This window comes from Zonotrichia leucophrys, chromosome 22 (assembly GCF_028769735.1).
Source record: "Zonotrichia leucophrys gambelii isolate GWCS_2022_RI chromosome 22, RI_Zleu_2.0, whole genome shotgun sequence".
Lineage (NCBI taxonomy): Eukaryota > Metazoa > Chordata > Aves > Passeriformes > Passerellidae > Zonotrichia > Zonotrichia leucophrys.
This window is the reverse complement of record NC_088191.1, coordinates 700,853-724,725: the sequence shown is the minus strand read 5'-3', so window position 1 is coordinate 724,725 and position 23,873 is coordinate 700,853. Positions and strand designations below refer to the sequence as shown.

The 23,873-nt window shown below is 49.7% G+C and overlaps 1 protein-coding gene across 2 annotated transcripts; it reads right to left on the bottom strand.

The window, feature by feature from the left end:
- Positions 1–232: 232 nt before the first annotated feature.
- On the bottom strand, positions 233–18,021 carry RASSF2 (Ras association domain family member 2). Of its 2 annotated transcripts, XR_010442637.1 has the most exons (13): positions 17,926–18,021; positions 17,378–17,523; positions 13,167–13,315; positions 10,709–10,784; positions 9,584–9,735; positions 8,502–8,590; positions 7,395–7,540; positions 6,539–6,640; positions 5,961–6,012; positions 4,166–4,287; positions 2,793–2,890; positions 1,518–2,266; positions 233–1,031 (listed from the first exon to the last, which is right to left on the bottom strand). XR_010442637.1 is itself a non-coding variant. In XM_064731171.1 (12 exons), the coding sequence occupies exons 3-12, from the start codon at positions 13,220–13,222 to the stop codon at positions 2,197–2,199; spliced, it is 963 nt and encodes a 320-aa protein (XP_064587241.1). In that variant the 5' UTR covers positions 13,223–13,315; positions 17,378–17,523; positions 17,926–18,021; the 3' UTR covers positions 233–2,196. The 2 variants fall into 2 exon arrangements, 1 of the variants encoding a protein (XP_064587241.1); XM_064731171.1 differs by having other exon boundaries at positions 233–2,266.
- Between the last annotated feature and the right edge of the window lie 5,852 nt (positions 18,022–23,873).

Sequence of the window (23,873 nt, the reverse complement as noted above, 5' to 3'; positions counted from 1 at the left end):
ACCTGCCCAATATTCCCCAAAAATCTGCCAGAAATTTAGGTGGGAATCTGTAAATCTGGGAGGTGAGAGTGTTCCTCCTTGGAGAACTTCTCCACTGGGATTTTACCTTTTCCCCTCATTTTTTACTCATTTCCGTGGCGTTTCCATCCACAAAAAAGTGATTTATTCTGGACAAAGCCAGGCTCTGACTCAGGGGGTTTCATTCTGCATGAAGTTGCTACATATTTTATATTTTATTTTATTTTTATTTATTTTATTTCCTTGTTAATCCACGCAGCAGTGCCACAATCATCCTTCAAACACATCCAAAGCTCCTCTCGCTGTACAAACACTTTCCCCAACGCGAGTTAAAGGTGGAAAAGGTACCATTAAAATTAAAATTAAAATTAAAATTTAAAATTTAAAAATTAAAAAAAATCTACAAAGATGCATTGCAAAAACTTATAGGGAAATGGGGGAAAGTCAGAGGTTAATTCACATCGAGGTATAAAATGGGTATTGCTGGTTTAGCCTGGGAGGAAAGAGGTTTTTCCTGGTTTCACCAGGAGCATTTCCTGGCTAGAAAATGGATTTGGAAAACAAAATCCTCTTTATTTCTGCCTCCTCCTGCCTCTCCCCCTTTCCCCACCCAGACCCCTCGAGGTGCTCGAGGCCCTCAGCCATTCGATTTTGTGGTTTTTGGCATTTTCAGCTACCAGAGAGGTTTGACATCGTGGTTTTCTGCAAAATCCTGAAATATTAGTGCAAATTACAGGGGGGGGATGGAGGGGCCACGCCGTGGCTGCAGCTTTGGGGGGAAAATTGGGATTTTCTCCTGGGCTGGAAATGCACCCACGAGCCCCCAGGTCGGGGTTAAACCCCCCAAAACCTCAGCCAACCCTCGGGGTTTATAAATCCTCCCCACACCTGGGAATTATTGCGGTGATAGGGCAGGAATGTGCTTTTCTCATTAAAAAAAAGAGGAATTTTTTGTGCTCTGTTGCTGCTGAGCAGCAGGACCCTCATGGGGAGCCACGTTGGGCATTTTCAACCTGAGCCCCCCAAAATTCCAGCTCTGGAATTCTCCTCTTGTTTCTCTTTTTAAAATTTTTTTCCCCTGTATTTTCCAGAATTGGGCATTTCCAACTTGAGCCCCCCCAAAATTCCAGCTCTGGAATTCTCCTCCTTTTTCTCTTTTTTAATTTTTTTTTTTTCCCTGTATTTTCCAGAATTGGGAATTTCCAACTTGAGCCCCCCCAAAATTCCAGCTCTGGAATTCTCCTCTTTTTTCTCTTTTTTAAATTTTTTTCCCCTGTATTTTCCAGAATTGGGCATTTCCAACCTGAGCCCCCCCAAAATTCCAGCTCTGGAATTCTCCTCTTTTTTCTCTTTTTTAATTTTTTTTTTTTTCCCTGTATTTTCCAGAATTGGGCATTTCCAATCTGTGCCCCCCAAAATTCCAGCTCTGGAATTCTCCTCTTTTTTCTCTTTTTTAAATTTTTTTTCCCCTGTATTTTCCAGAATTGGGCATTTTCAACCTGAGCCCCCCAAAATTCCAGCTCTGGAATTCTCCTCTTTTTTCTCTTTTTTAAAAATTTTTTTCCCCTGTATTTTCCAGAATTGGGAATTTCCAACTTGAGCCCCCCCAAAATTCCAGCTCTGGAATTCTCCTCTTTTTTCTCTTTTTTTTTTGTATTTTTTTCCCCTGTATTTTCCAGAATTGGGAATTTTCAACCCGAGCCCCCCAAAATCCCAGCTCTGGAATTCTGGCAGCCCCAGCTTGGTGCTGCTCACAGATTTCCTCCTTTTTCTCTTTTTTTTCCTTGTTTTTTTTCCCCTGTGTTTTCCAGAATTGGGCATTTCCAACCCGAGCCTCCCAAAATTCCAGCTCTGGAATTCTCCTCTTTTTTCTCTTTTTTAAATTTTTTTCCCCTGTATTTTCCAGAATTGGGCATTTCCAACCCGAGCCCCCCAAAATCCCAGCTCTGCAATTCTGGCAGCCCCACCTTGGTGCTGCTCACAGATTTCCTCTATTTTCTATTTTATTTTTTTGCCTTTTTTTTCCCCAGATTTGAGGTTTTGGCTGGAGCTGCCCCAGGGAGGCAGAGCCTCGGAGCCCCCCGAGGATTTTGAGGGATGGAGATTTTGGGAGGGGGGTTTGGGGCCGTCCAGGAGCGTTTTGGGGCTGGGGGTTGGAGCAGCACATCCCAGGGATGCTCACATGGCCGTGGGGCCCTCGCAGATCTCCTCCAGCCTCTGCTCGATCATCAGCCGCAGGATGGAGTACCTGGGGGGGGCACAGAAATTTGGATAAAAAAGGATTTTTCCACCCTGCAATAATTCAAACCCTATTTGGGGATGTTAAACCCCCGCTTTCACCACAAAACCAGGCAGAAAATCACACAAAAAATGCCAAAATGAGGATTTTTTTTCCTCCTATTTTTCCCCCCTCTCTGCTTCCCCAAACTTAGGGATCACCAGGCAGGGAAAATCCCAGGGCTGGAGCATCCCAGGGCCGCACAAATGAGATTTTTTTGGGGGGGGGATTTTCTGGGGCACAGAAATTTTGATAAAAAAGGATTTTTCCACCCTGCAATAATTCAAACCCTATTTGGGGATGTTAAACCCCCGCTTTCACCACAAAACCAGGCAGAAAATCACACAAAAAATGCCAAAATGAGGATTTTTCCCCTCCTATTTTTCCCCCTCTCTGCTTCCCCAAACTTAGGGAAAATCCCAGGGCTGGAGCATCCCAGGGCCGCACAAATGAGATTTTTTTGGGGGGGGTTTTCTTCCCTCCCAGCCCCACGTACTTGTGCTTCAGCTTCTTCACTTCCCGGTCCTCCTCTTCCTCCAGCTTCTGGATGAAGCTCCTGAGGATGGGCATCTCGAATTTGATGTACTGGGCGACCTGGGGGGCACAGGAGGGGCAGGAGATGGTGAGGAGGAGGATGAGCTGACCCACTCCCACTCCTCCCCTTAGATTTCACCAAATATCCCAAAATTTTGCAGCGAACCCTAAAAAAAAAATGATGTTTGTGACCATCAGCTCGTGGAAACAAATGGATAATTATGGGGAAAAGATCTGCCTAAGGTAATTTTAATTTTAATTTTAATTTTAATTTTAATTTTAATTTTAATTTTAATTTTAATTTTAATTCACCCACTGGCTGCTGGAGGTGGCTGTGAGGGTCCCCAAGGTCTCGGAGCTGTTTAATCCCAAATTGACCCCAAAAGTGCCGGGTTTGGGATGGGATTTCAGAGCAGAGCCGGCAGATGGCACAAGGGAGCCGGTGGAAAAACAATTCTGGGAAATTCCTGTTCTGGGGATGGCAGGGCTGGGATGGCACAGCGGGGCTGGGGACGCAATGGGGATTAACTGGGAATGGGCTGGGAATGCACTGGGAATATATTGGGAATGTACTGGGAATGGACTGGGAATGGACTGGGAATATACTGGGAATATATTGGGAATGTACTGGGAATGGACTGGGAATCACTGGGAATATACAGGGAATGCTCTGGGAATGCACTGGGAGTGAACTGGGAATGCACTGGGAATATACTGGGAATGGACTGGGAATATTCTGGGAATGGACTGGGAATGGACTGGGAATATAATGGGAATATATGGGGAATGTACTGGGAATGGACTGGGAATCACTGGGAATATACAGGGAATGCTCTGGGAGTGAACTGGGAATGCACCGGGAATATACTGGGAATGGACTGGGAATATTCTGGGAATATATTGGGAATGCTCTGGGAATGAACTGGGAATGTACTGGGAAGGCACTGGGAATGAATACACTGGGAATGCACTGGGAATGCACTGGGAACAGACTGGGAATGCACTGGGAGTGCACTGGGAACCCACTGGGAATGCCCTGGGGAATTTCCTGGAGGATCAGGAGTTTCCATGGACAGAGCAGCTCCCGCAGCCCCAGCACCTCTCTGTCCATCAGGGATAAACCCTTCCCTGTGGGGCTGAGGAGGGGCTGGCACGGAATTCCCAAAAAAGCCCCTCCGGGATCCCTGGCAGTGCCCCAGGCTGGGCATTGGGGCTTGGAGCCAGCAGGTGCCATGGCAGGGGTGGCACCGGGTGGGCTTTGGGGTCCCTCCCACCCAAACCCGGCTCTCCCCAAACACCCCAAAAGTTCCCCCCGCACCCCCAGGGCGCACTCACGTCGTAGGTGACCTCCTCCACCTGGTCCTTCTCCATGAGGAACACCTTGGACACCTGCTCGCAGGGGCCCTGCAGCACCCGGGCCAGCAGCGGGAAATCGCTGCCGCGCAGCCGCTGCTTCTCTGCAAGGACAGCGACGGAACCGCGCCCTTGGCACCGGAGGGGCACCGCGCCAGGGCGGCACCGGCACTGCCCGGGTGGTACCGGCACTGCCCGGGTGGTACCGGCAGGGCACAGTGGTACCAGCAGGGAATGGTGGTACCGGCTGGGCACGGTGGTACCAGCAGGGCACGGTGGTACCAGCTGGGCACGGTGGTACCAGCAGGGCACGGTAGTACTGGCAGGGCACGGTGGTACCAGCAGGGAATGGTGATACCAGCAGGGCACGGTGGGGCACAGTGGTACTGGCACTGCCCATGAGGTACTGGCAGTGCCCAGGTGGTACCGGCAGGGCACGGTGGTACCAGCTGGGCACGGTGGTACCAGCAGGGAATGGTGGTACCAGCAGGGCACGGTGGTACCGGCAGGGCACGGTGGGGCACAGTGGTACTGGCACTGCCCATGAGGTACTGGCAGAGCCCGGGTGGTTCTGGCAGTGTCTAGGTTGTACTGGCAGTGCCAGGGTGGTACCAGCACTGCCTGGGTGGTTCCACCAGTGCCCCAGTGGTACCGGTGGTACCTGGGTGGTACCAACACTGCCCATGAGGTACTGGCAGAGCCCGGGTGGTTCTGGCAGTGTCTAGGTTGTACTGGCAGTGCCAGGGTGGTACCAGCACTGCCTGGGTGGTTCCACCAGTGCCCCAGTGGTACCGGTGGTGCCTGAGTGGTTCTGGCAGTGCCCATAAGGTACCAGTAGTGCCAGGGCGGTACCAGCGGTGCCTGGGTGGTACCAACACTGCCCATGAGGTACCAGCAGTTTCTGGGTGATACTGGCAGTGCCAGGGCGGTACCAGCCATGCCACGGTGGTACCAACACTGCCCACGAGGTACTGGCAGTGCCAGAGTGGTATTGGCAGTGCCAGAGTGGTATTGGCAGTGCCCAGGTAGTACCAGCAGTGCCTGGGTGATACTGGCAGTGCCAGGGCGGTACCAGCCATGCCACGGTGGTACCAACACTGCCCACGAGGTACCAGCAGTTTCTGGGTGGTACTGGCAGTGCCAGGGTGGTACTGGCAGTGCCAAGGCAGTACCAGCAGGGCACGGTGGTACAAGCAGTGCACAGGTGGTACCGGCAGTGCCAGGGTGGTACCAACACTGCCCATGAGGTACCGGCAGTTTCTGGATGGTACCAGCAGTGCCAGGGCAGTACCAGCCGTGCCAGGGTGGTACCAAACACTGCCTGTGAGGTACCAGCAGTTTCTGGATGGTACCAGCAGTGCCCATGAGGTCCCGGCAGTGCCAGGGCGGTACCAGCGGTGCCTGGGTGGTACCAACACTGCCCATGAGGTACCAGCAGTTTCTGGGTGATACTGGCAGTGCCAGGGCGGTACCAGCCATGCCACGGTGGTACCAACACTGCCCACGAGGTACCAGCAGTTTCTGGGTGGTACTGGCAGTGCCAGGGTGGTACTGGCAGTGCCAAGGCAGTACCAGCAGGGCACAATGGTACCGGCAGTGCCAGGGTGGTACCAACACTGCCCATGAGGTACCGGCAGTTTCTGGATGGTACCAGCAGTGCCCATGAGGTCCCGGCAGTGCCAGGGTGGTACCAGCAGTGCCAGGACAGCACCAGGGCCAAGGTGGCAGCATCATGGGGATTTGGGGCACCCATGCCCAGGGGATTTGGGGCACTCACCTCCGCTCGTGTGCACCATGTACAGAGCAAACTCCTCTGCTGAGTTCTCGATCTGGGGGGAGACACAAAGCTCTGATAAAGGAACAGGTTCTGCCCTGGTATACTATATATATATACATATATATATATATTATATATATTTTTTTTTAATATATATATATTTTATATATATATATACACATATATGTGTATTTGTGTGTATATGTATACATATATACATATATAAAATGTGAATGCAGATTTTACACATACAATATAAATATATTCTATATAATATAAATGTTTATATATAACATAAAGATCTATAAATAATATTACTACAAATATAAATGTACATATAAATGTAAATATAAATATAAATATAAATATAAATATAAATATAAATATAAATATAAATATATAGAGTTATAAAATATAAAAATAAAATATGAACACAAATAGATAATGATAATAATAATTTTATATATATATATAATCTGAATGCAGATTTTATACATATAACCTATAAAACATTTTGACTTACTTTAACCACAACACAAGCTGCGCTCAGAGCACTGAGCGGGGTGTGCTGTCCATACCTTGAACTTGTTGAGCAGCAGTTTGAGCACCTGGGGCGTGGTCATGGTGCTGTTGATGCGCACGTTGGTGACGGAGCCGTAGGCGGGCGTGAACACCGAGGTCTGCGGGGCACAGCGGGCACTGAGAGCCCTGCCAGGACCCCCTGGACCCCCCAGACCCCTCCCCAGAGCCTGGGGTGAGACTCTGTCCAAAATTCCTCCCATTTTTGCCTCACAATCCTCATTGGGGAGCACTGAAGAAAAGACCCCGCCTGAAATCTCTGCTGAGAACACGGACCGTGTGCACCCTTTCCAAACACCATTCTTTCCCCCAAAGATACAACAGACTACCTCTGGTTCGGTTTCAATATTTGTCCCCTTCCCTCATCAAAAAAGAGGATAATTGGAGTCCAGATGGACTGGAACCTCTGAGATCTCCCTGGACGTGACCTGGTGAGCTCCATGGGCTGGACACCAAAGGACTCTGCCGTTCTAAGTTTGGTAGCTATAAACCTTCATTTTCTTCCTCCCTCTTTTCTTTATTTTTCCCCTTTTTTTCCCCAATTCCTCTTCATCACATTTCACTGTGGTTTTTCGATACAGCTGCATTTGTTTTGATTATCACTGCAAACCCCCTTGTACCGTGATGGTTCTTTTTGCACTCTGAGATCACTCACCATCACCTTGTACCATGATGGTTCTTTCTGCTCTCCGAGATCATTCCACAAACCATCACCTTGTACCACGATGGTTCTTTCTGCTCTCCGAGATCATTCCACAAACCATCACCTTGTGCCGTGTCGGTTCTTTTTGAACTCTGGGATCACAAACCACCACGACGCCCACCCGTGAGGACGGACGGCGACACCAGGCTCACCTTGTGGTTGTAGAAGTGCCCGTTGATGGAGAAGCGGTGCCGCCGCAGCCGCCGCTGCTCGCCGGCCGTGCGGGCGCTGCCGCGGGGCCGGACGCCGACGTCGCTGCGGGTCCTCATCAGCTGCGGGGCCTCCTCTGCCCTGGGGGCTGCACAACGCCTTGCACTGCAGTGGGTCTGAGCCCCACACTGATCCCAGTGGGTCTGAGCCCCCAGACTGATCCCAGTGGGTCTGAGCCCCGCACTGATCCCAGTGGGTCTGAGCCCCACACTGATCCCAGTGGGTCTGAGCCCCGCACTGATCCCAGTGGGTCTGAGCCCCACACTGATCCCAGTGGGTCTGAGCCCCAGGATGGATCCCAGTGGGTCTGAGCCCCCAGACTGATCCCAGTGGATCCAAACCCTGGGACTGATCCCAGTGGATCCCATCCTGGTGGATCTCAGCCCCAAGAGAGCCCTGGGACCGATCCTGGTGGACCCAACCCCAATGGATCCAAGCCCTGGGACTACTCCTGATGGATCTGAGCCCTTGGACCACTCCTGATGGATCCAAACCTGGTGGATCTGAGCTCCAGGACCACTCCCAGTGGATCTCAGCCCCAGGAGAGCCCTGGGACTGATCCTGGTGGATCCAATCCCGGTGGATCCAAACCCTGGAATCACTCCCAGTGGATCTGATCCTGGTGGATCCAAGTCCAATCCTGCTGGATCCAAACCTGGTGGATCTGAGCCCCAGGACTGATCCTGGTGGATCCAATCCTGGAGGATCCAAGCCCTTGGACCACTCCCAATGGATCTGAGCCCTGGGACCACTCCCAGTGGATCCAAGCCTGCTTCTGGTGGATCTGAGCCCCCAGGCTGATCCTGCTGGATCCCAACCTGGTGGGTCTGAGCCTTGTGATCCATCCCAGAGGATCCCATCCTGGAGGATCTCAGCCTTGGGACCAGTCCCAATGGATCCAAGCCCTTGGACCACACCTGGTGGATCTCAGCCCCAGGAGAGCCCTGGGACCAATCCTGGAGGACCCAACCCCAATGGATCCAAGCCCTTGGACCACTCCCAGTGGATGTGATCCCAGCCCAATCCTGGTGGATCCCAGCCCAGCTCACCTGTGCCATTCCCGGGATTCTCCGTGCCGGTGGCCGTGTCCACATCTGTCACCTGGATGTCCGGCAGGGTGCTGGGCTTCAGCACGGACCTGGGGGGACAGAGAGGGGTGGGTGCCCTGTCCGGGTCCCTGTCCTGGGGTGCCTTGCCCTGCACAGCCTGACAGGCTGGAGGGGGTTTTGGGGCTGTTTGTGTGGGTTTTGGGGGGTTTGTGTGGTTTTTGGGGCTGTGTGGTGCTGCGGCTGAATGTTTTTGGGTTGTCTGTGTGTGGTTTTGGGGTTCTCTGCCTCTTTTTGGCAGCTGTCTGTGGTTTTGGGGCTGTGTGTTTTTGTGTCTGTCTGTGTGTATTTTTGGGGCTGCCTGCCCGTTTTTGGGGCTGTGGTTTTTGGGGCTGTGGTTTTCAGGGCTTTGTTTTCGGGGCCATCTTTTGGGGCTGCCTGCCCATTTTTAGGGCTGTGTTTTTTGGGGCTGTGCTTTTTGGGGCTGTGTTTTTTAGGTCTGTATTTTTAGGGCTGTGTTTTTTAGGTCTGTATTTTTAGGTCTGTATTTTTCAGAGCTGTGTTTTTTAGGTCTGTATCTTTAGGGCTGTGTTTTTCAGGGCTGTGTATTTTTCAGAGATGTGTTTTTTAGGGCTGTGTTTTGGGCTGTGTTTTTCAGGGCTGTGCTTTTTGGGGCTGTGATTTTTAGGTCTGTATTTTTCAGGGCTGTGTTTTTTGGGGCTGTGTTTTTTAGGTCTGTATTTTTCAGAGCTGTGTTTTTTAGGTCTGTATTTTTAGGGCTGTGTTTTTCAGGGCTGTGTTTTTAGGTCTGCATTTTTCAGGGCTGTGTTTTGGGGCTGTGCTTTTCGGGGCTGTATTTTCAGAGCTGTGTTTTGGGGCTGTGTTTCTCGAGGCTGTGATTTTCAGGGCTGTGCTTTTCGGGTCTGTATTTTCAGGGCTGTGTATTTTTCAGAGATGTGTTTTCAGGGCTGTGTTTTGGGGCTGTGTTTTTAGGTCTGTGTTTTCAGGGCTGTGTTTTGGGGCTGTGTTTTTAGGTCTGTATTTTCAGGGCTGTGTTTTTTGGGGCTGCCCCTGCCCACACTCACCCGTGGGCGCCCAGGTTGCAGCCCGAGTGCCAGGAGGAGGAGGAGGGCGGCGGGCGGATGCGCTGGTTGTCGTCCTGCATCTGCAGGCGGATGGGGCGGCGCAGCCCCCACGAGATGTTCAGCAGCCCCTCCACGATCAGCTCCCCTTCCTCCTGCAGCCACAATTACACACAGGAAATGGGAATTTTACACACAGAAAATGGGAGTTTTACACACAGAACATGGGGGTTTTACACACAGAAAATGGGAATTTTACACACAGAAAATGGGAGTTTTACACACAGAAAATGGGAGTTTTACACACAGAACACAGGGATTTTATATGTAGAATATAAGGATTTATACACAGAATATAAGGATTTTTTACATATAATATAAGGATTTTATACACAGAATATAAAGATTTTATATGTAGACTATAAGGATTTTATATATAGAATATATGGATTATATATGTAGACTATAAGGATTTTATACATGCAATCTAAGGATTTTATACATAGAATAGGAGGATTTTATATATATAATATATACGTTATATATAATATAAAGGTTTACATATCAGATAAAAAGTCAGATATATACGTGTAATTCGAATGCAGATTTTATATATATAATGTAAATATTGTATATAAATATAATGAAAATATGTATTATATATGGTAAAGATTTAGGTATAAAAATTCATATATCTATATAATGTGAATGCAAATTATATATATATATATATAAAATCCAAATGCAGATTTTCTATCTATAGTGTAAAGATTATCTATATGTAATATAAAGGTCGATATATATAAATTCATATGTCCATATAATCTGAATGCAAATGACATATATACAATATAAAGATTTTTTATATATATATAAATCCAAGTGCAGATTGTATGTGTATATACAGTGTAAAGAATTTATATATAATATAAAGATTTATATGTAAAAAATTATATATATATACATATATATACACACACATATATATATGTAATGTGAATGCAAATTACATACATATATAAATATAAAATTATAATATTATATATTTTATATAAATTTGGAGTTCTCAGAGGAGCCGTGGCTGCCCCTGGATTCCCTTTTGTGCCCCTCAATGCCCTCCTCTCTCACCTCCCGGTGCCGCAGCTGCAGGTTCTGCCCCTCGTAGTAGATGTTGTAGGTCTTGAGGTGCAGGAGCAGCTCATTCCTGGGGGAAAAAATTTAAAAAAAAATTTAAAAATTAGGAAAAATGGTGCTGAGATGGGGTTTGGGGTGAGACACTGCAGGCACCCCCAGTGACCCCTGAGGTGCTGCAGGAAAAGCAGGAATTGCTGCCCTGGCTGAGGAACCCTCTGTGCTGTTGAGGACCCAAAAATTGCTTTATTTGAGGCAGATTTGGGTCTTTTTCCTCCTCCCTCATTGAAGGTTTTGCTGGGGGTCCAAATTTTTGCAGCCACAATCAGGGGGAGCAGCTCCCCGTGAGGGTGTCCCCCATAAATGTCCCTAAAAGGCACAGGAAGCCCCAAAGGAGCTGGGGGCAGTTGGTCACGAGGTGAAAACCAAATAATTAAATCAGATTTCTGGGGGTCACGCTGGAGTCACGAGTGGTCACAGGCGAGGTGGCCACGCCGGGCTCCTCCAGCTCAGAACAAAGCTCCGAGGGGCAAAGTGGTGAGGAAAACAAAAAGAAATAAAAATAAAAATCAAAAACAAGGACAAAAATTGAGATTGAAAAAAATTTAAATGGTGGAAATAAAGATATGTATGGAAACAAAAATAAAATAAATAAACTACAACAATGGAAATCATTGAAAAATCAAAGTGAGGCACGCCAGGCTGGCTGAGCCCAGCCGTGGATCACAGGACACGACGCCTCCAGCATTAATTCCCAATTAATTAATTAATTAATTAATCCCCAGCTCCCAAAGCTGGGCTGGCCGAGAGAGGTTCAGGATGCTCAGCTGATAGAAACCAGCCCAAATCATGGGAATTGTTAGATATTGCTGTATATTATTATATGTTATACATTAGATAGTGTTGTTACATATTGTATATATTGTTATATGTTGTATATATTGTTGTATATTGTTGTATATTGTTAGATATGGTATATATATTGTATATATTGTTAGATATTGCTATATATTACACAGTGTTATTACATATTGTATATATTATATGTTATACATTAGATAGTGTTGTTACATATTGTATATATTGTTATATGTTGGTATATATTGTTGTATATTGTTAGATATGGTATATATATTGTATATATTGTTAGATATTGCTATATGTTACACAGTGTCATTATATATTGTATATATTATATGTTATATATTAGATAGTGTTGTTATATATTCTCTATATTGTTATATGTTGGATATATTCTTGTATATTGTTAGATATCATATATATACAATACAATATATATATTGTATATATTGTTAGATATTGCTATATATTACACGTTCTATAGTGTTGTTATATATTGTATATATTATATGTTATACATTAGATAGTGTTGTTATATATTGTATATATACAATATGATATACAGATTGCATATCTTGTTATATATTGTTATATTCTGTTATATTTTGTTAGATATTGTATATTTTAGGTTCCGGATAACGCATTCCCACACCACATTGCCCACTTCATGTTCCAGCTAACCCATCCCATATCCCAAATCCATCCCATATCCCACATTCCATACCCCATATCCGTCCCATATCCCATATCCCATACCCCACATCCATCTCATATCCCATATCCCACATCCCACATCTCAAATCCATCCCATATCCCCTATCCCAAATCCATCCCGATCCCACATCCATATCCCATACCCATACTCCACATCCATCACCCCATATCCCACATCCATCTCCCCATATCCCATACCCCACATCCATCACCCATATCCATATCCAGATCCCACATCCATCTCATATCCCATATCCCACATCCCACATCCCAAATCCATCCCAGATCCCACATCCCATATCCCATACCCCATATCCCATATCCATCACCCCATATCCCATATCCCATACCCCACGTCTTGTACCCCACATCCATCCCATATCCCACATCCCACATCTCAAATCCATCCCAGATCCCACATCCCATATCCCATACCCCATACTCCACATCCATCACCCCATATCCCATATCCATCTCCCCATATCCCATACCCCACATCCATCTCATATCCCATATCCCACATCCCACATCTCAAATCCATCCCATATCCCCTATCCCAAATCCATCCCAGATCCCACATCCCATATCCCTTACCCCATACTCCACATCCATCACCCCATATCCCATACTCCACGTCTTGTACCCCACATCCATCCCATATCCCATATCCCATATCCCATATCCATCTCCCATATCCAACATCCATCCCATATCCCACATCCCACATCTCAAATCCATCCCATATCCCATTTTCCATTTCCCAGATCCAGATCCCACCTCCCACATCCCTGAATACCAGGAACACTCCAGTCCTGTGTCCCCAACCTTTCCCCACCGTGTCCCCTCCATGTCCCACCCTTTCCCCCCCGTGTCCCCACACCTGGAGATGAATTTGTCCTTCCCGCAGGGCACCGCGCCCCCCGTGCTGAGCTCCATGGCGGGGCCGGGCGGGCATGGGGGGAGCGGGGCTGGGGGGACACGGCGGGGTCAGGAAAGGCAAGGCAGCCACTCTGCCCGGGGGGGAGAACGCTAAAAATGGAAATAAAAATAAAAATAAATAAAATAAAGCTATAAACATAAAATATAAATATAATTATAAATATAATTATAAATATAATTATAAATAAAATTATAAATAAAAATTATAAATATAATTATAAATATTTCATAAATATAAATGGAAACATAAATATAAAAATATAAATAATATAATTATAAATTTAAATACAATAATAAATATAGATACAATTTAGAAATAATATATAAACATAAATATAATAACATATACATATAATAAGTACATATACTATAAATATTATAGAATATAGTTATATATATATAAATATATATAAATATATATATAAAATAATAAATAATATATAAAATATATAAAATATATAAAATATATAAATGGATAAATATATAAATATAATGGAAAATAAAAATTAAAAGGAAATAAAAATAAAACCAAAGCAACAATATAAACATAAATTATAAATTATAAGTATAAAGGAAATGGAAATAAAAATGAAATTAAAAGCAAAAGTAAAACTAAGAATAAAAACCAATTAAAAATGAAAATAAAATAGGTTACCAATTAAAAAGCAATGAAAATAAACCAAAAATAAGAATAAAAAGTAAGAATAAAAATTAAAGATAATAAAAATGAATCAATAATCAAAAGAAATTAAAATTAAAATTTAAAATAATATAGGATAATAAAATAATAAAACTTTAAATAAATAAATAAATAAACAGACTATAAAAATAAATAAATAAATGGGAAATGAAAACCAAACCTCACAATAAATAAATAAATAAATAAATAAGTGATAAGGAAATAAATATAATTTAAAGCAATGTAATAAATAAATAGATAAAAACTAAACCTAAACCTAACGAAGTCAGAAATAGGAATAACCCCCCGCACTGGAGAGGGCTCGGGGGGCGGGCGGGGCCCGGCGGCTCCTGCGGGGAACGAGCGAGATCAGATAAGGCCGGAGGCGCCGAACTCACTGAAAATTTAATCCCCGCGATCTCCTTACCCCGCTCCCGCCGCATTTGCATCCGCAGCCCCCGCGGGTGTCCCAGCCAGGCCGGGCAATGGGAATTGTTCCTTTTTCCCCATTTTTTCCCCGATTTTTTTACTCTTTTCCATCCCCTTGGGCAGCCCCAGGGCTGGATCTCCAGGCAGGCAGAAATCCTGAGGGATTTTGTGATCCCAGAAACCACAGAAACCCTCGGGAACCCCAAATCCCACCTGGGACAGGCCCTGCCCCGGAGCTCGGGGGGATTTTTGGGTTTGGGATGCTCAGTTTGGAGATCAGCCCTCGAAGAGGCCTCAGAATGGGGAATTGGGAGGATGTTAAACGATGAAAAAAGAGGTTTTGGGGCCGTGCTTATCTTCGGATGGAAAACTTTAATTTTCAGGGTCTTTTCCCTCCCTTCCCTCCTCCTGGAAGAGGAGCTGAGGTGAATAAAAAGCGTTTGCTCCTCAAGGCTCTGATTTCCTCCCACCTCTCCATGTGCTTCCTCCCATCCCCCTGGGACACAAATTCCCCTTTTCCTGCAAGAAAAACCCCAAATTCGCCCCAAAATCCAGGCCAGGGCAGTGAAACGTGCCAGGGGATGCAGCCAAACCCTAAAACCCTGCAGGGCAGCAATCCTGGGGGCTCCATCCCACACGTTGGGATAAACAAATGGGGAAAATCTGATTTTCAGCAGCAGAAACTCCTCAGTGGCAGGAGGGGAAGGGCAGGAAATGGGCCCAGCCCAGCCCTGGGGCTCAGAGAAAAAGCAGAAGGAGAAGAGAAATCGCGGAAGAGCTGACAAAGCTTTGGGTTTCCTGAGGAGCTGCCTGAGTATTTTGGTAAAAATCGGGTCAGATTCGGCAAAATTCAGCAAAATCCGGCACCAAACTTCCCCCTGCAGCCGCCTCCATGCATCCTCCCACAGGAATAATCCAATTTATCCACCAAAAATGGTACCAGGAGGGGGTTTTGCAGATGGCTCAAGGGTTTGGGACAAATCCATGGGGTTTTGGGGCAGCAGCTGAGTGTGGGGTCCCAAATTTGGGGTTCCAGGTGTGAGGGGCACGAGGGGCAACCCCTGGTGGGGGAGGAAAAGCCCTGGGGAGGTTCAGGGGGGATTAAAGGACGTGGCAGATGTGAAAATGGTGACAAAAACACCGAAATGAGGGAAAAGGACCCTCCTGGAGCAGCAAAACCACAAAAGTGAGTGGGAAAACTCATCCTAGAGCAGCAAAAACAGCAAAGGGAGTGAAAAGAACCCTCCTGGAGCAGCAAAATCACCAAAAAGAGTGGAATGAACCCTCCTGGAGCAGCAAAGACTCCAAAGGGAGTGAAAGAAACCTTCCTGGAGCAGCAAAATTACCCAAGTGAGTGGGGAAAATCCTTCCTAGAGCAGCAAAATCATGAAAGGGAGTGGAAAAAAACCTTCCTAGAGTAGGAAAACCACAAAAGTGAGCGAAAAACCTTCAGTTTTTCAGTAAAATCATCAAAGGGAGTGGGAAATCCCTCCTGGAGCAGCAGAGCCCAGGGTGGAGCCTTTGGTACCACTCGGAGCTTTTTTCCAGAGCATCCCGGGCCAATCCCAATTCCCAAAACCCCAAATCCCTCCAAGGGGACACGGGGATGAACTGGAGCCATAAAAAATCCCCGTTTTGGGGTGGAAAGGGGAGCTCCAGCGTGCAGGTTCATCCTCCCGTGCCGAGGAGTTTCCTGTTTACGCCCCGGCCCGGCCACCTCGGCCTCCTCCGTCATCACATCCCCTTCCTCTGCTGGGAATGGGGCAAATTCTTCCTTTTTTGGGGCTGCGGAGAGAAGCGGGCTGGGGGCGGAGGGGAGAGACCGGGAATCACCCGGGACAGGCTGGGATAACCTGGGAAAAACTGGGAATCAGTAACCAGGGAGCTGGATAAACCCGGGACAGGCTAGGGATAACCCGGAGCAAAATTGGGATAACCCGAAATGCGGAATCACCCGGGACAGGTGGGATAACTGGGAAAAAATGGGAATCAGCCAGGGAGGTTGGGATAGCCCGGACAGGCTGATTAGCCCGGCCGGACACTGGGATAACATTGGGAATGGGAAACCCAGGGCTGGGATAACCTGGGAAAACTGGGAAATAACCCGGACAGGCTGGGATAACCTGGGAAAAACTGGGAATCAGCCAGGAGAGGCTGGGATAGCCCGGGACAGGTTGGGATAACCCGGGAAAAATTGGGATAACCCGGGAAATGCTGGGAATCACCCGGGAAATGCTGGGAATCACCCGGGACAGGCTGGGATAGCCCGGGACAGGTTGGGATAACCCAGGAAAGGCTGGGATAACCTGGGAAAAACTGGGATAACCCAGGAAAAGCTGGGATAACCCGGGAAAGGCTGGGATAACCCAGGAAAAACTGGGATAACCCGGGACAGGCTGGGAATCACCCAAATCAAGGCGCTGGCCAAGTGGAAGTCGCTGCATTGCTCAACCCCGGCAGTTTGGGCCGGCTCCGTTCCCGGCACCCGCCGTGCCTCAGTTTCCCCCTCGGTTCCGCCCTGCCCGGCCCGGCCCGAGCCTCTCCTGGTGCTTTGAAAAGCGCTTTTAGCGCAGCTCCGGGGCAAACCAGGGAGGGTTCCGGGCCCCTCCACCTCCTCTTGCTCGGACTTGTTCCCCTCCCCAAAAAGAACCCCCCTAAGGTTCTAACCTCCCGTCCCGCAGCCCCGCAGCCCAGCCCGGCCGCATCCACAGCTCCTGCCCGGCTCCAGCACAACAAAACAAGGACAAAAAGTAGCCAAACCCCCCAAAACCGCGGTTTTACCAAGAGAGGGATATTCTTCTCTGCTCCTGCAAAGAAATCTGCGGTTTTTGGGGTTATTTTGCTGCCTCGGTCCCACCCCGCCCCGGCAGCATCCCCGGCTGGGGCGGGAGCGCAGCCGAGCATTGTGGGAATATCCCATCCCCGGAGAGGCCGCGATGCTCCCTCCCCGCCGCCGCTCCCGGCCCGAGCCCGCCCCGGTGCCCGAGCATCGCCCGCAGGCGGCGCCGGGCGCGGGCGGAGCGGGCACCGAGCCCAGCGCTCACCCCGGGCCGCGGATCCTGCGCTGGCCGCGGTTCCTGCGCTACTCCCGGGCTGCGATCTCTGCCCTCGGCCGCATCGCTAGGCGGGGAGCGGCGGCCGCTCCATTGTTCCCAGCGCCGCTATTGTTCTGCGGCCCGGCCGCTCCGTCCTGCGGGAACCAACGGGGCAGGGAGGGAGCGCTCAGCGCCCGCGGAGGGGCCGCGCTCGGGTGGAGCCTCGGGAGGAGCCGGGGCTGGGGCGGGCCCGGGACAGCGCGGACGGACGGGACGGGACGGGACGGGAGGAGAAGGTGCCGAACACGGGCAGGAACCGCGGAGCCCGCGGCTGCTCCAGCCGCGCTCGGGGGCGATGCTGGGGGGGCTGAGGTGACACCGGGGTGGGGGACGGAGCCCGGAGATGGCGGAGATGGCGGAGGTTTTCCGTCAGCTCCCGGCTGCGGGGAGAGCCGCGCTCAGCCCCGGGGCCGCTCCCGGCGCGGGGGACGGGGATGGGGATGGGGATGGGGATGAGGATGAGGATGGGGGTGATGCCCCGTCCCGCCCGCACTCACCCGGTGCCGGTGCCGCTCCGCTCGCAGCCGGTGCCCCGGAGGCCGCCCCTGGGCGGGACGGGGAGGGGCGCGGGCGGGGCCGGGGGTGGCAGCGCGGGGACGGCCCCGTCCCTCCCTCCATCCCTCCCTCCATCCCTCCCTCCATCCCTCCCTCCATCCCTCTCCCCATCCCTCCCTCCATCCCTCTCCCCATCCCTCCCTCCATCCCTCTCTCCATCCCTCCCTCCATCCCTCTCTCCCTCCATCCTCCCTCCATCCCTCTCCCCCCCCCCATCGCTCCCCTCCTCCCTCCATCCCTCTCCCCATCCCTCTCTCCCGCAGCCGGGGCCAGCCCGGAACCCGCAGCCCGGAGCACATCCCGCATCCCATCCCGGCTCCCTTCCCGGTGCCCCAAAGGACGGCACCTCCGGGAGCGGCGCTGTCCCCGCCCGGACATCCCGAGGGACGCTCCGGGAACGTCCCCGGGCAGGTTCTGCGCTCCCCAAGGACACCGCGGCTCCAGCCCGGGTGCACCTGAGGAGCGGGGTCTGCAAGGATTCTCCATCCCCGGTGCCAAGGGCAGAGTCCCAAAGGATGCCCTGTCCCCACTGTCACAGCCAGGATCCCAAAAATGCAAATCCTATTTCCAGTGTTAGGAACAGAATCCCAAAAATGCCCCACTGCCAATGTCAGGAACAGGATCCTAAAGGATTCCCCATTTCCAATGCAGGAACTGGATCCCAAAGGTTCCGCATTCCCAGTGTCAGGAACGGGATCCCAAAACGTTCCCCATTCCCAAGGTGAGGAACAGGATCCCAAAGGAAGCCCCATTCCCAATGTGAGGAACAGGATCCCAAGGGATTCTCCAACCCCACTGCCAAGACCAGAATCCCGAAGGAATCCCCATCCCACGCAGCCGGGCTGGAAATGCTCCCACCATCAGCTCCAGCTTTGTCCAGAATCCCCAGAGGGAATTCCTGGGCTGCATCCCCCAGGCTGGAGCGCTTTTTCTGCCCCAAAAAGCCCCAAATCCTGGGAAATCCAGTGCCAGAGCCGAGCACAGAGCACACGCACTTGGCTGCTCCCCTCGGCCCCGGGATCCCACCCGGGTCCAAAACCGCCCCCGAGCAGGGATGGAGGAGGAGAGAAATTCAAATTAAACCTGCCTGGAGCAGCAGCTGCAGCACGGAGCGCTCCCAGGATCGGGGTCTCATCCTGCCCGTCCAGCCCCAGCACCCTGGGGACAGTTTGGGGGAATTTAGAGAGAGTTTGGGGGGAATTTGGGGTAATTTGGGGGAGCTTGGGGGTGTTCAGTATTCCAGAGCAGCAGCAGCCGTGTCCCTCCTCCTTTGTCTGCCCTGACCTTTCCCAGAGCTTTGTGGCTCCTCTGGGCTTTTTTTCCTTTTGAAGGAATTTGCCTAGAAACAGCCCACACGAAAGGGAGAGGGAAAAAAGAACAACCCAAATAACCCCAAAACAAAGAAATAATCAAAGCTTGAGCCAAACAGGCAGCACAGGCTGGAATGGGCCTTTTCTCCCAGATTTTCTTGGATTTCTGTGTAAAATATGAGAAGTTCTGGCTCGGGGAAGGCCTGGCTCGGGGAAAGGGAGCGGGGCTGGGTCAGGATTGATATTCCAGCAGCATCTCCAGGGCTGGCAGGGATGGGAGGCCCTGTGTGGTGGGGAGAGGGGACAATGGGGGCGGCCCCAAAGCCAGGAATTGTCCCCAAACACGGGGAGAGGGGACAATGGGGCGGCCCCAAAGCCAGGAATTGTCCCCAAACACGGGGAGAGGACAATGGGGACGGCCCCAAAGCCAGGAATTGTCCCCAAACACGGGGAGAGGGACAATGGGGCGGCACCAAAACCAGGAATTGTGCCCAAACACGGGAGAGATGGAAATGATGGGGAGGCAAAGGAAAATGAAATGAATAGAGAGGAAATGGAATAAGATGGACTGGACAATAGAGATGGAGAATGGAACAGAATGGAATAGAGGAAATGGAAATAAAGATGGAAATGGAAATAGAAATGGAGAAATGGAAACAGAAATGGAAATGGAAATGGAAATGGAAATAGAGATGGAAATGGAAATAGAGATGGAAATAGAAATGGAAATAGAAATGGAAATAGAAATGGAAATGGAAATAGAGATGGAAATAGAAATGGAAATAGAAATGGAAATAGAAATGGAAATAGAGATGGAAATGGAAATAGAAATGGAAATAGAAATGGAAATGGAAATAGAAATGGAAATAGAGATGGAAATGGAAATAGAGATGGAAATGGAAATAGAAATGGAAATAGAAATGGAAATAGAGATGGAAATGGAAATAAGGGGTTTGGAGTGGGGACCTGTGGGAGCACAGGGGGATCTCGGCTGTGGAATTGGGGTTAAATCCTGATTTTTGCCATGTCCTGGAAGGAAGGAATCCCAGGAAGAACCCCAGGAATGGGGAGGGAATCCCAGGAAGGGGCAGGAATCAAAAGGAACAGGCAGGAAATCCCAAGAAAGGGAAGACTCTGGGTTGGGTCTCGCCATCATCACCTGGATTCTGAAATTAATAATCCATTAATCAATTAATCATCCATTAGGAAGAAATGGATTAATTAGGGAGGAATCCTCCCCTTCCAACCCAAACCACTCCAGGATCCTGTAACTGCACAATTCACCACCAAAGGAACAACCACTGCATCTATGCCCGCGTTTATTTATACTGAACAGCTTTAAAAATACAGAATAAAATAGCTTTATCTACTATTATTCACAACATCTGGTCCAAATATTACATTTTTAAATATTTAGTTGTTTAATGAAGCAATGTTAGGAAAAAAAAAAAAAAAAAAGGAATAATAAAAAAAAAAATCCGTAAAAGAATTACACATCTTGGAACGAGAACAACAAAAAATAATCGAACAAAAAAACCCCCCCCAAAAAAAAGAGTTTTACAGCCAAAGTCAGTCACGAAAAGTCATGGGAGAAATAAAAAATAAAAATAAAAAAAAAAGGAAATTTATCCCCACCGCCTAAGAACAGTCAATAGTTTGTTATGCCAGAGGTTGTTCTGAACAGACAAACACGGGAATTACCGGGGCTGGCAGCACAGGGGGGCTCAGGAGGGCACAGGGGGCAGTGCCACCCTGGGATGGCACAGAGGGCAGTGCCACCCTGGGGATGGCAGTGCCACCCTGGGATGGCACAGAGGGCAGAGCCACCCTGGGGATGGCAGTGCCACCCTGGGCATGGCACAGAGGGCAGAGCCACCCTGGGGATGGCAGAGCCACCCTGGGATGGCACAGAGGGCAGAGCCACCCTGGGGATGGCAGTGCCACCCTGGGGATGGCACAGAGGGCAGTGCCACCCTGGGGATGGCACAGAGGGCAGTGCCACCCTGGGGATGGCAGAGCCACCCTGGGGATGGCAGAGCCACCCTGGGATGGCACAGAGGGCAGTGCCACCCTGGGGATGGCAGAGCCACCCTGGGATGGCACAGAGGGCAGTGCCACCCTGGGGATGGCAGTGCCACCCTGGGCATGGCAGAGCCACCCTGGGATGGCACAGAGGGCAGAGCCACCCTGGGGATGGCCCCAGAGGGCAGAGCCACCCTGGGATGGCACAGGGGCAGGCCACCTGGATGGCATGCCACCCTGGGCATGGCAGTGCCACCTCGCATGGCACAGAGGGCAGAGCCACCCTGGGGATGGCACAGATGGCAGAGCCACCCTGGGCATGCTAGTGCCACCCTGGGATGGTACAGGGGCAGTGCCACCCTGGGCAGGCAGAGCCACCCTGGGGAGTGCACCTGGTGAGCCACCCTGGGGTCAAGCCACTGGAGGCAGAGCCACCCTGGGGATGGCAGAGCCACCCTGGTGTCACCCAAATCCCATCCAGGAGCACCCAGGGGTGGCTCCAAACCCATCCCAAATCTCAGCCCCCAAAACCACCAAACTGCACCCGCGGGCTCTGCTGTACAAAGCGAGCGACCAGCCCTGCTCGGAACAGGAAAGAAAATGGGGGAAAAAGGAGAAAGAAGCGGATTTTGGTGGGAGAAGGCCACGGGGAAGGAGGGGACGGTGCCGGTCTCAGCCAGGCTGCTCAGCTGGGGGAGGCGTCCAAGGCTCAGCCAGACTCGGGCTCTGCCACCGCCCGGGCCTGCAGCGCTGCTCGTACCCAAAACGTCGGGATCTGCACAATTTTTGGGGTGCCAGTGACCCAGTAGCGAGGGGTTTTCTCCAATTCTGCCCCCGGAGGGCTCAGCAGGGAGGAAACAACAAAAGGCTCCAGTTTTGGGTAGGAACACAAAGATGGGTAAATAAAGTATACACAACCACTATAGATTCGTCAATGAAGAAATTCTACCATCACATGACATTGTCATGACACTCATACCACTCCCTCCCAGGAAAACACCGCTGTTGTCCTGAGTGGAAATGTTATTTTCTTAATATATGGAAATAAAATACTGCAATATTCATGTACAAACCAAGTTGTCATATTTCAAGTCAGTATTAAAAGGCAATAAAAGCAAATTTGGGGTTGAAAAGGTTTGAGCTTTCTGAGCTAAGTCCCTCCAATATGACAACGTGAATCAGTCATAGCTGTCAGCTACGAAACCTAAATTTCTAGAGGCATAATTTGCAAGTATTTGCTTTAGAAAACGTGTTTCAACATGTCAGCAAGAACCCTTAATCGAACCTAAAAAAAATACAAGAGAATATCAATTACAAAAATCCCAAGTTTCTTTGTTTGTATACACTGATGCCACCTCTGATATGACAAAATGAGATTTCTACCATGAATATTTGCCCTTCCCTCTCCAAATCTGACTGAAAGTTCTCATCACCTCTTCACTCACCTCTCAGCTGCCAACTCCCCTGGGTGCTTGGGGTTGGAAAAGGCAGGGAAGGACAGGGAGGAAAATCCAGCATTGGCACTCGGGTTGCACCTGGACACACAATTTGTGTTTAATTCTCCCCAAACCTGCAGCTTCATCCTCTCCAGCCCTGCCAGAGCTTGGGACAGGCGCCTAAATCCTGGAATTTGGGATTTGAGTGCTTCCCAAACCTTGAGCTTCATCCTCATCCTCCAGCCCTGCTCAGCATTGGCACCCAAATCCTGGAATTTGGGATTTGAGTGCTCCCCAAACCTTGAGCTTCATCCTCATCCTCCAGCCCTGCTCAGCATTGGCATCCAAATCCCTGAATTTGGGATTTCAGGGCTCCCCAAACCTGCAGCTTCGTCCTCTCCACCCCTGCTCAGCATGGGCACCTAAATCTCTGGAATTTGGGATTTTAGTGCTCCCCAAACCTGCAGCTTTATCCTCTCCAGCCCTGCTCAGCACAGGCACCTAAATCCCTGGAATTTGGGATTTGAGTGCTCCCCAAACCTGCAGGTTCATCCTCATCCTCCAGCCCTGCTCAGCATGGGCACCCAAATCCCTGAATTTGGGATTTGAGTGCTCCCCAAACCTGCAGCTTTATCCTCTCCAGCCCTGCTCAGCATGGGCATCCAAATCCCTGAATTTGGGATTTTAGTGCTCCCCAAACCTGCAGGTTCATCCTCTCCAGCCCTGCTCAGCACAGGCACCTAAATCTCTGGAATTTGGGATTTTAGTGCTCCCCAAACCTGCAGGTTCATCCTCTCCAGCCCTGCTCAGCATGGGCACCCAAATCTCTGGAATTTGGGATTTCAGGGCTCCCCAAACCTGCAGCTTTATCCTCTCCAGCCCTGCTCAGCATGGGCACCCAAATCCCTGAATTTTGGATTTTAATGCTCCCCAAACCTGCAGCTTCATCCTCTCCAGCCCTGCTCAGCATTGGCACCCAAATCCCTGAATTTTGGATTTTAATGCTCCCCAAACCTGCAGCTTCATCCTCATCCTCCACCCCTGCTGGGGGATCTGCAATCTGCCCACACCCAAAACCGCGTGCAGGCAGGCAGGGGAGCCCAACACCTCGCTCCCTGGGGA

Coding starts and splice junctions, on each gene's coding strand:
- RASSF2 (XM_064731171.1), bottom strand. CDS start 13,222: ATGGAGCTCAGCACGGGGGGCGCGGTGCCCTGCGGGAAGGACAAATTC. Junction 9,736..10,708: donor TGCAGCTGCGGCACCGGGAG/GTGAGAGAGGAG, acceptor TTGTGGCTGCAG/GAGGAAGGGGAGCTGATCGT. Junction 8,591..9,583: donor TGCAACCTGGGCGCCCACGG/GTGAGTGTGGGC, acceptor CTGTCCCCCCAG/GTCCGTGCTGAAGCCCAGCA.